The 11,551-nt window shown below is 34.4% G+C and overlaps 1 protein-coding gene across 1 annotated transcript; it reads left to right on the top strand.

Annotated features, from left to right (window-relative positions):
* Positions 1-186: 186 nt before the first annotated feature.
* On the top strand, positions 187-9,914 carry LOC136801063 (uncharacterized). Its single transcript, XM_067057689.1, has 9 exons — positions 187-648; positions 1,414-1,866; positions 2,588-3,630; positions 3,748-3,857; positions 4,173-4,196; positions 4,997-5,076; positions 8,355-8,826; positions 9,259-9,326; positions 9,650-9,914. Coding segments are annotated over exons 1-8 (2,577 nt in total). The 5' UTR covers positions 187-254; the 3' UTR covers positions 9,260-9,326; positions 9,650-9,914.
* Positions 9,915-11,551: the final 1,637 nt, after the last annotated feature.

Below are 11,551 nucleotides of genomic sequence, written 5' to 3'. Positions count from 1 at the left end.
ACAATCCACGAAACCATTTGTACATCATGGGATTGGATGATAAGGATTGTAATGAAATCATAACAACAAAACATGAATCGTATGATGACGTCATTCTGGTTGTTGATTTTGATCGTCACCTGTTGATGGTATGTTCTATCATCACTTCAAATGATCGAGAAAACTCTGTATCAAGGAATAAAAAACTTAATGACGTCACAAAAACAATTATCCATGTAGCCAGTGATGTCATCAAAAACAATTACGTCACCATTATGTCGGTCCCAGTTTTCCCTGACGTTGACGCGCACACTTTAAAACTGTATTCAATATTCAATGACAATTTTGTTCGTTGCAGTGGAATGTTGGTCACTAAAAACGATTTAGATTGCACACGCAAGTTGGAAACCAAATTGGAAAGCTTCTGTGGAAAAGCTTTGAAAGAGATGGCATCTATTAAAAGGCAAGGTACCTCTTCAAGAGATCCAACTCTGTTCAAGGGTTTATGTGGAGAAATAATGAGTTCAATGGCCTCCACAACACAATATCTGCCGAAGATATCGGAAAATGTTCCAGAAAAGATCGACACTATCCTTCTAAACCATAATCAAATCAACCTCATCAACGACCCAACGAAATGGAAGATCATTAAAGGACCATTTGGGTCTGGTATGTTTTTTTTGTATTTCTTACAAAATTTCTTAAATTTATTTTAGAATTTCTGGTTGTATTAGTTCAAAAATGTCTTAATCCCTATTATCTCCAAGCTTTTTCGATTTTTCTTGTCCCAGCGGGATGGGGGGAGGTCGAATCTACCATCCTCGATTATTAATATTCCACAAGAGCTGTGGCCATGAAAATTGGTACAGATTTTCTCCATCATGACACAAATTTCCAAGAAGAAAAAGAAAATTAATGACGTCATCTAAAAAGCGATGACATCATCAGAAATTTTCCAATTATCGGAAAAAAGCCCAAATTTATGGGTTACAAAAATGTCTGTCACAGTCGAACCAACAAACAAAGGTATTTAAATTCTGTTCAAAGATTCTGAAAGGTTGTTCTTTAACATAATTGCCGGTTTTGCAGTTTCCATAAAGATTTTATCTTAAAATCTGTGCAGAAGATGAGTAAAATTTTCAAAATTTGACGACGTCATAAATAATGACGTTGTAATTTTCTTTTCTTTTCAATTTTTTCAAATTCATATTGTCAAGGTCTATCACGTGTCAAAATTTGCATTTTTGCATGAATTTTTTTCAAATTTTGCTGACGTCAGCAGAAATCAGCAAAAAACGAAATTTTGCAATAAAGTGTTGACGTCAGCAAAAGTAAAAAAAAAAGTTTTTTTCAAAATGATCCTTCTGCTTGTGGCTCAAAACAGTTTCAATTCACTCCACCATCCACATCCAATTTTTTTCAATTATTTAATAGGTAAGAGTGTCTCCATGTACGAGATTGCACGAAAACTTATGCATCAAACAGATCAACTTTATTACATTACTTTTGATCCATTCTCATTGGTGGATTTAAAGTTCCAAGAGGGGTTCAACAACTTGTGTGACGAGGAAAAACTTGACAAGTCCAAGATCAAAGCTTTCAGTATCGGTGATGCACTAGAAGGATCAACAATCGATATTTCGGATGTTTACGATATGATGTATCCACCGCGTGTCAACCTTTGTCGAGTATTGGAATATCTTTATTCTGATAAAACAAAACATTTAGGCTTTATGATCGACGAGTTTCCTGGTGACTTTCTCACAACCAAATACGCTGAAAACCTCAAAGAAAGCCTCGTAAAGAATTTCCAGGATACGACTGTCATTCTTGCGCTCCAAAGTGTAGAAAAAAACCGCAAAGTTATCAAATCAGGATTTTTCAATGGTAGGTCATTCTTAAACTTTGCGTAGATCAGAAAAATCATCACTTTTCGCTCATATTTCAATTTGTACTTCAAAGAAAATACGATAAATTCTAAGCTAATAGAGTATACCTTTAGACCATATCTTTTATTACATGGGTTAATTGGAAGAGAATGTTTTGCAAGTCTTGCATATCCTACCAGTGGATACCCCTTAAGACCGCATACTCCTTAAAACCTACAAAGTTGGGTTTTGGGCTCTCTTAACTACCAGGCCTAATTTTATATTACATATTTCACTTTTTAGAACCTCTTATATAGGTACTTTTATAAAATACCAAACTTAAAGAACTTTGATTATCTTAAAGCGTCGTAAAATTCAAATTTATTCAAAATTTTATCAAGAATCCCTTCAAAAAATCTAGTTTTTCGGACCTAGAGATTACACAATTGAGTTTAAGGTTATAAAACCTAAACTTGTTTTTTATTTTTTCGCGAAGCAATAAAAACTTTCTTAGCAGCTTTTACAAAAAGCATACTCAGGGAAGAAATCATAGATAGCCTAGACTCACCAGAAAATGTTTCATTAGTTTCAGCCCTTACAGTTTTCCCAATCAGGTTTTAAAGGGTACGTATCCACTGGTACTTTTCTTTTGAAGCAAGCGAACCATTCACTTCATTATAAGCAATATTTTGCATTAAAATGGTTGCTCAAATTATAGGGTATTTAACTTCCTTTTGTAGACGATGTGAAGGAAGTTGAGAGATGTGACTACCATCAAACCGGTATGAAAGTCTTCACTTTGGACAAAACGATGCGAATGGCAGTAAATATTCACCAGATGATTGAAATCTTTCAGGAAGAAATCGAAAAAGAAATCGTAGACGTACCTTTGGAATACAAAACACGAATTCTACGCAGACCGTACGAACCCTCCACCCGCAAAACAAGAAAAGCTACCAAAGATGTCCCTCTTAAGCCTCAAGAACAGAAAGAACAAAAGCAACCGAGACCAACAGATGACACCAGTCTCCAAGATAACCCGAATTATCAAAGTGTGCGAAGGAAAACCAACATTGCCTCATTCTACGATCCAGAAAAATTGTTAACAGACATAAACGCTCAGTCAGGGTCTGTTTCCAAAAAACTTTCAACTTCATTCTCTTATGTTCGTGGTCAAAGTGGTCACCAAATAAAAAGTGATTCAAAGCCCAACCTCATTTATTTGAACAACTTTAGATTCGACTTCAATAACTTCAATTCGTCTGATGCAGCTTATTTGAGTGCAATTTTAAGAAGGCTGATGAAAAAGGATGTTCAGTTAACCGTCATCTGCGGTACTCTTGAAGAACTAGCTATTTTGAAATATGTGTTTCAACATAATTTAGAGGTATCAGAAATAACAACATTTGCACCGTCTTTAACAGGAAAATACCCAACCAAAGCAGAGAAATTGGAGGCTTTAAAAACGGGAAAAGTATTACTCACATGTTATAGAGGTTTCAGAGGCTGCGAAATGGACCATTGTATTTTATTTGCTAGTCCTGAAGATAACGTTCCAAAGAATTTGTACATTGAGATGCTCACTCGAGCTATTAATTTCGTTGATATAATCGTTCTTCCCGTAAAGAAATTAAGCAGGGTCAAAGCTCGTTTGATTGGAGTTTTCGATAAATGGCTGCAAGCTGGTCTTGTTTCTCCTACACATACTAAACGTTCAAGTACAAACATTACTTTCTCGTCATTGGAAGAGCTAGATGATACTACCGTTACAAAACAAAAAGAGGTAAGTAACAGATTTGAGATTACCAAAAAATCGTTTTATTGAATGAAATGCGCATGCGTTGATATCTTCCGTTTGATAGATGGTAAAACGGTTTTTTTTGTTGTTTTGTAACGGCAGGATATTGTACCACTTGATCAAACCTGTGATCATAATGTTAAAAGACAAATTCTTCAAGTCATCGAGGATAGCTCGTTATTCAATCACTCCCACATCGATGCAGCAGTAAAGTAAGTAGAATTTATTGTATATCGGTACTTCATATACAATATTCACAGTAACTCTTACAACATAAGTGTTTTAGTGTATTCTCGAAAGTTTAATACTTACAACATAACCTACACTAAGTGTAACGTAAAATCATTACTTCTTAAAAAGTCGAACATACAGAGCACATATTGTGAGAATGATATCCTATCCCATATCATATTTTATCACCTGATAACATCACTGTAAATAACTAGTCTTGTGATACCAAACGGAAGCATATATTTTAAAAACGCGTTGGTTTTTTTTTTAAAAATTATCTTTTCTTATTTTTTCAGGAATCTGCAACAATTCAGGACTAGGTATATTTCCAATGAAATAATTTTCAAACTGTCTTAAGGGTCATGCCCTTTTTGCTAAGTATTTAAGGAGATGTAACTAGTTCAAACTCTACCTCGAGTCTTTGAAGATTTTAGTTACCCGTTCAAAGCTTGTAAGGTAACGAAAGGCTCCTTTACCTTTTGATTGGCGGGAAGAGTGTCGTTTATTCACTCAAGCATCGTCATTTTTTTCTATAGCACAGAGACTAAACCTTACCTGTCTTCATGAAAAAGACTGTTTAGATGTCGGTTAGTTTTGGACGTACTGTATGGAGTACTGTGTGTTTACACTCCGGGAATGAAGTCTGATCGTAACCCTGTTATTGAAGAGAACGTGGCATTTTCGGATCGGGTTCGTAAATGATGATGTATGTGGGACAAGCTGGAGTTTTTACAAGCTCTCATTTGATTTAGTTGGTCGTTTGGATGTAATAAAAGAATCTTATTACTTTTTCGAAAGAACGCGTCATCTCTATCACTTTAAATGACCAATTAGTGAAGTATCTTGTAAAAACTCCAAAGCATCTTGTGTATGTGCATGTAGGCGGTGGATAAATGGTAACTAGTTTCTTTAATGTCAGAATCACGCATCAGGGCTAACTGTAACGTTACTGGTTGTGCATCCACACAAATTGTCCCAAAATTAAAGAAGACCATAGGCAAGCAGAATCTTAAGCAAACTCTTACCCTTCCCTAAGCCATGTCTGTCGAGGGTAAAGGAGTAAAGATAAGCAGGGAAGGAAAAAATGAAAATGTAGGAAAACACTTTCCTTGTTTTGCAGACACTTCGGATACGAGTTCCGAGACACATCAGAACAACAGAAAAATGTGACAATCGATGGAAAAACTTACGATTTTGATGGTAAGTTTATCTTATTGGAAATGAACAACCTGGATTTTCTTTTATGAACGATTACGTTGGTTTCCCATTTATTGCACTGTCAAAAATGTTGTGTATATGTTAACAATGTACTTTTACTTTCTTGGGAAACGTTCATATTCTCTTACTCTTAGTTTCCAAATAAACCGGGGGGTTGGAAATTGTATTAAAATCAAGCTATTTAGAGAAACATAAGGGACCTTCTCTTTGAAACCTATAAATATTCTTAAAAATTAAAAAAGGGGTGTGCTAATGAGGTCAGGGGGGTTGGGAAATTTTCAAAACATAAACAAGCGGGGGGGGGGCGTTTATTTGGAACAAATGAGTAACCCTTCTCATCTTATTCTTCAGATTCCTTGACATCCCATCAGCGAAATCTTTTTCTCTTAGGACCGATATTTTCGGCTACCGGTAGTTTTTATTTAGGACCTAATTAAAAGATTTGACACACTGAAAAGATGGAGCTTTGAAAGATTCCAACGGTACTAAACATTAAGGCTTTTACTATCACCAAACCCTGCTATCACTAAAGCGAAGATAATTCGATTTAAAGTTTAAGCATTAAAAAATCTCTAAAATACGATTTTTTTTTGCTATTTGAGAACGGGAGTTAAGGAGTACTTAAGTTTAATGAGAACAATCCGAATGTTTTTTGGAAGAGTAATTTTCCAATGATGCCAAAATTAGCTCATAACTCTCAGAATCGACCCAGAATCAGGGGGGTGCTAGAGTTGGACAAATACAATCATGGTCGTAATATTTGAGAAAAAAGGGAAATCCACCGGGAAGTTTTGAAACCACAATCGATTTGTAAGTGCTCTAAAGTAGGTTGGAAGGGTAGAGTTTTAACTCTGAGTTCTAACATGAGACTTAACACTTAGGACCTTAGGATCTGAGGATAGGACCTTAGGATCTGAGGATCCAAAAGTTCAAAAATAGTCCAATATGACTCATAATATAGCCTGGTGGTCTATAAACTCGAGCCAAATTGAAATATCCGATTAAATTTGAGAGATGGCTCAAAATCGACTTCCTCGCCCGAACTCCAAATTTCGAAAAACAAGGAAATTAGTTTAATTCTCAATAGATTTCGACCATGATTGTAGAAAGAAAAACTTTTCTTTTTCAAAATAAAGCACGCACAAAGGGTTCAAGAACAAGAACGAAATAACTGCGAAAAGTCTTTAAAAATATTTTTATTCAGTCAAAACCAATACAGTGTAGAATTTATGCCGGGGGTTACTAAGTACTGACTGACTGACATGCACCGCAAGGGTCGATTTTCTTTCACGCTAATTTACTCAAATTTGGCCATATTTTTCTGTAGTTTCTAAACATCAACTAGAAATGGCGACCACAACCGGCGACCAGATAGAATCAGATTATCGAGTTTATCTACTCTCTCCAGTAGAGAACGTCCAAATCGCTTTCAAATGACTAATTAAGCACAATAGCTGAAAATTATTCCAGCTCAGAGTACAAAAAAATGACCTCTGAAGTAACCAGTCATTTTCTTGTCTGTAAGCTTTATTACACCGGATTTTTTAATCATGCTGAATGAGATGCCTTTAATATGAATAGATAGAATTTATCAGTTGGAAAAAATTGGGAAAGGCAGTTTTAGAGATGAATCTAATCAATTATTCTTTTGTCTTTTTGATGACAAAATGAATAATTTGGAACAGAAATAGTGATCTGATGATTAAATACAAAGCTTTTCAATTTCAGTTTTCATCGCTAATCATTATGACGCTGATAGTACAAAAGGATAGAATTGACACCCTTTTCAGGGCCCCCCTTTTCAAGTTTCAAGAATGTCGAATTTTGCATTTTGCATGTGACTCTAATTAATTATATGAGACAGGGGTGAGCTAACTTAATACAATATATTCAAATGATAAGGAGAGACCATTGAGTTTAAAGCCCGAAGGGCTAGAGTAGAATCTCTAACCTTTCTCAAGCAAGAAATAGTGAAGCCTTAAAAAACGCGCCGTATTTTTGACGACAGATTGAATCTAGCAATTCCTTTGTTTACGATTGATATTTTTTTCGTTGCTGCTATTTTCATTCGTTTTGCACATTGCATCATTCCTCCCCCGTAAAAGGAAGAAATTTTTTTTACGATATGGGAGGTCTCTAAAAAGCATCAAATGAAATTGACAGGAGTTGTCAATTTTATCCCCGAGGGAGTTTCTTAATCATATAAAGAGATTTCTCTGGTGCGTTTTTCATTTATTTGTTATTTAATTCATTGGGGCTTGTCGAGTGGTTGTTTGTGTACGCATAGAAAGTTAATATTATTTTTGGAATGTTGAATAATATTTTATCAGGTAAAATAATTTATTATACAGTAGAAAGAATTTCTTTGTCAGAATAATTTCTGTAGACATGTTGAAAATGATTGTTTTCTCTGAGAAATGATTTCTCAAAGTCTGAGAAGCGACTTAGATATTCATCTAAAAGTTTACCTTTTTACCCGAATTTAAATATTTTTCTGAATTTCCCTCTTGGAAAAAAGCCATTGGGATAGTGGGTGCCTTTTACAAACAAAAACTAAACGTAATTTTGAGATAAAAATTTTCTTTCTCAATTTTTGAGTACCTTTCTCGTTTTTTCCTTCAAACTTTTAAGTCCAAAAGAAAAGTGACGGAGTTAAATTTTTCGGTTTTAAAGGTTTTGCCCTTTTCGTTGAAATTAATACCATAAATCTGAAAAGATCTCAATTTTGTTGCCCGAAATTTAACTTACAATAGTGGGATTGGAGTTTTTTTTGAATTCCCAGCGTGGAAATTTTAATAAGTTTTTCGTTCAAAAAAAGTCGCTCAGAAGATATCGAAATTTAATTTAATTTCATTTTTCACGGAGGAGGTTTTTCCCGTTTTATGTAAAATGATTTTTCACTGAGCAAAAAGTTTTTGTCCAAATTTCAAAATTTTTTCGCCATCAATTCGGAAATATTTTTGTTGTTCAGATTGGAAAATTTCAGCTTTAAACTATTTTTAGTTCTTGAGATATCGAGGTTAAATTCTTTTTTAAGTGGAAATATTCTACCGTCAAGAATAAAAATGATTTCTTGCTGAGCAAAAAATTTTCCTTCAAAATTAAAAATTTTTTCGCCATCAATTCGGAAATATTTTTCTCGTTCTGTTTGCAAAATTTCAGCTTCAAAGTATTTTTAGTTCTTGAGATATTGAGGTTCATTTTTTTTTGAATTTTTTTTTACCGCGTTAAAAGTTTGAATTTCTTCATTTTTTCTTCAGATGTTTGGAAAATTTTGGAGGAAAAGAAATTCGCGAAATTCGAAGAAATTTTCCAACAAAATGCGAACATCGTCAACTCGTTGCGTGATTATCGTGGTCAGACACTTCTCATGATGGCTGCTCGTGATGATCGTTTCGACGTTTTCGTTCACTTGATGGATTATCCTCAAGATTTTTCAATCGTGGACAGTTATGGTCGGAACGTTCTTCATTGGGTTGGTTTGTGGGGAGAAGTTCGTTATTTGGAAATGTTTGATCAACAAACAATCAAAATGTTGATCAATGGAAGAGACGAATATAACGAAACACCATTGCATTGGGCAGCACAGTACAACAAACATGACGTCATCAGATGGTTGTTGGCCAAAGGAGCGGATCCAGAATTGAAAAACATTAGTGGTCAACGCCCTGATGAACTTCGTGAATGTGATGGTGTTACCAAAGAAATCTTTCGATCGTTTCGTTCGTCTTGGTAAGAAACATATCAACTTTTTCATAATATTTTAGGGTGGAAATATTTTTCGGAGGTTGGAATCTTTTTTCTATTATTGCGAGAAGTGTTGAAACTTTTTCTTAAAGTTTTTAAAATAGATGTGAAATGTTTTTTAGGTAGACTTTAAATTTTTCAGTTTGATAAATTTTACCTTTTCGGAGTTTAAATGAATGAAACGGATAAATTAATTTAAATTTTTTGATTAAGATTTTTCATTGCATTGGAGCAGACATATTTTGGAGACATATTTTTGCAAATAGATGGTTGTTTATGAAATTTTTTCTCTGGTTGTTATGAATTTATTTTTCAGTGAAGAAAGAAATTGTCGTTTTTTTCGATTTCATAGTACGTTTCTTTATTGTGTTCATGTATTTGTTTCAATTGTTTTTCATTCGATGATTTATTTTTCAGATTGATTGATTGTTTCCATTGTCTGTTTCATCGTTTCCAATGACGTCATCGATTCCAAACATTTCCACGTAAGTCTATTTGATTATGTATTTGGTTTCTGGTTGAAGCAAAATTGTGTATGAAGCCTAAAATATCCTAACTTTGACCTGGAAGTAAGAAACAGCTTTGCAACAACATGAGGCTGAAAATTCCAAAACAGGTTGTGATACTGTACCTCAAAGAAGTTTACTAGTTCTTATAAAAAAATTGTACTGCTCCGTGGTTTTTTAACTTTTCCATCTGATCAGATTCTCAGCATTCTCATTAGCCGCTTTTAAAAAAAAACATTTATTCATCTTCAAGAAGTCAACAAGTTTCGTTTGGCAATAAACCTCCAATTTTTTATTTTTAGATTCCCAACATGACAGCACGCATGAGAAGTTACACCCGTTATTTTCGACGCCGTTTCTACGCTTACGATATTTATTCATTCCATATCTACATTTCTGTAACGCATTTTGGCTTGCTTTTAGATGTATTTTTACCACTTCACTATCTTGACTATTATTACGTCAACCGTCACTAGTTTTGGTGGCGTGTCTACTCTTGCGCCCTTACTTTTCCACCTTATGGATTACCTCAGTTGAATATGAAAAAGAGTCACTATTAGATTTCGATTGGATTTCAATTTCCCTTGTAAATATCCGACTTTTTTATCCGACTCGGTGAAATTTTGCTCAGTCAGAAAACCCTGCCAACAGTGGCCTCGGTGAAAACATGATTTTTTCTTACAATCAGGTTTAAATTATCTAAGTACTGTCAAAGTTTTTACGGTTTTTTTTTTCGGAAGAGACTATGGGCGCTAAATATTGGATGGTTTTAGTTTGCTCTTTATTTCAAGCCGATGAACATTTTGGGTATATATATACGACGAATATTTATATGGCAATAGACGATATCGGCTTAACATTGAAAACTCAGATTTGATCCCGAGAATTCCCCAAGTTCACAATGCTTTGCACGAAAAAAGTTAACGGTGAAATATTTTCCGTGGGCAAAGCATTGTGGGGAATTCTCGGGGATCAAATCTGAGTTTTCACGTTAAGCCGCTGTCGTCTATTAGATAAGAAGACTTTAATCAGTATATAGAATTGGATAATACATATATGTATAAACCCCGTTTACCGTAGCCGCCAATTGCCGCGTGGGTTTTTTGTCCGTTTTCAACCCACTAAACCATCCTATTTTTTTTGCGCCTATAGACAATAGAAAAAGTGTCAAAAAAGATGGATCGAGTTAAGGGGATAATTAAATTAGGGCACGCGCCTGACCGGCGATTACGGTCGAAAGGTGTAATACAGCATTCTTTGTAATCATTGTGTTTTTTTAACTGTAAAAAATTTATGAATTAATTTATTTATAAAAATTACAAATTATGTAAGGAAGCCGAGAAGGGACATCCAAACTTCCTTTTTTTTGTCGACTGTTTTTCTTTTTTTGCCAACTTTCTTCTTTTTTTTCAAAAAAGGTTCTTTTTATTTAACTGCTTTCTTTTTGTTGATCCAGGGCAAATTTTTGATATTATGCTCCTAAAAAGTGAGAATTTAAAAAAAAATAGCCTTCAAATCTCCTGCGTTTGAGTATCTTTTTAGTAATCGTAGAACTTATCAAGGCCCCTTGAGTCTTTTCGAGGTTGAAATCATAATCTGATTCTACCAACTGATCGCAAAGTAGATAAAGAAATATTGGCTTTTTGTTAAGTTTCGACATCGGTGAGGAAATGGTATTTTGAAGGCGAAAATCGACGTTTTGGTGTTTTCCGATGACGTCAGCATTTGCTTGGATCATTTTTTTAGGAAAAATCTTTCTCACAGCTGGTGGCTGGAAGCTCTAATTTATTACATTAAGGGATTACTTTTGGCGGCTTTGGCGAATTTGACGAATTCGCAAAATTAGTTCCGCAAATTAAATATTTCCCTCACTCGCAAAATAGTCCCGCAAAATTAATATTGTTTCCCCCAAAACCCTGAATTCATCAAATGCTCAAAATAAGGCAAAATAGAACAGATTTACGCTGTCATTCGCCAAAATTAGTTCCTGCCAAAATTAAAAAAAAATCACTATTCGCTAAAATAAGTTCCCGCCAAAATTAAAACATTTTAGGATATTTGCTGCTCGCCAAAATTAGTTCCCGCCAAATAAGTTACTTTAAGGTAGTATCCATAAAATTGGTATTGTTTGTTAACTTTCGATGTCTACATCTAGAGATATTTTAGTTTAAGTATTGAAAATTATCGATTTTCAGCTGAGTCAG

This window comes from Clytia hemisphaerica, unplaced genomic scaffold (genome assembly GCF_902728285.1).
Source record: "Clytia hemisphaerica strain Z4C2 unplaced genomic scaffold, Clytia hemisphaerica genome assembly, whole genome shotgun sequence".
NCBI classification, from domain to species: Eukaryota; Metazoa; Cnidaria; class Hydrozoa; order Leptothecata; family Clytiidae; genus Clytia; species Clytia hemisphaerica.
The sequence above is the reverse complement of the archived record's forward strand: the minus strand, read 5'-3'. Positions and strand labels throughout refer to the sequence as shown.

What these genes read in the sequence shown, in the direction of transcription:
- LOC136801063 (XM_067057689.1), top strand. Translation starts at nt 255, where the DNA reads ATGTCGGTCCCAGTTTTCCCTGACGTTGACGCGCACACTTTAAAACTG. An exon ending in CACATCGATGCAGCAGTAAA is followed by an intron (nt 3,858 to 4,172) that starts GTAAGTAGAATT and finishes TTATTTTTTCAG; the next exon opens with GAATCTGCAACAATTCAGGA. An exon ending in CTGCAACAATTCAGGACTAG is followed by an intron (nt 4,197 to 4,996) that starts GTATATTTCCAA and finishes CTTGTTTTGCAG; the next exon opens with ACACTTCGGATACGAGTTCC.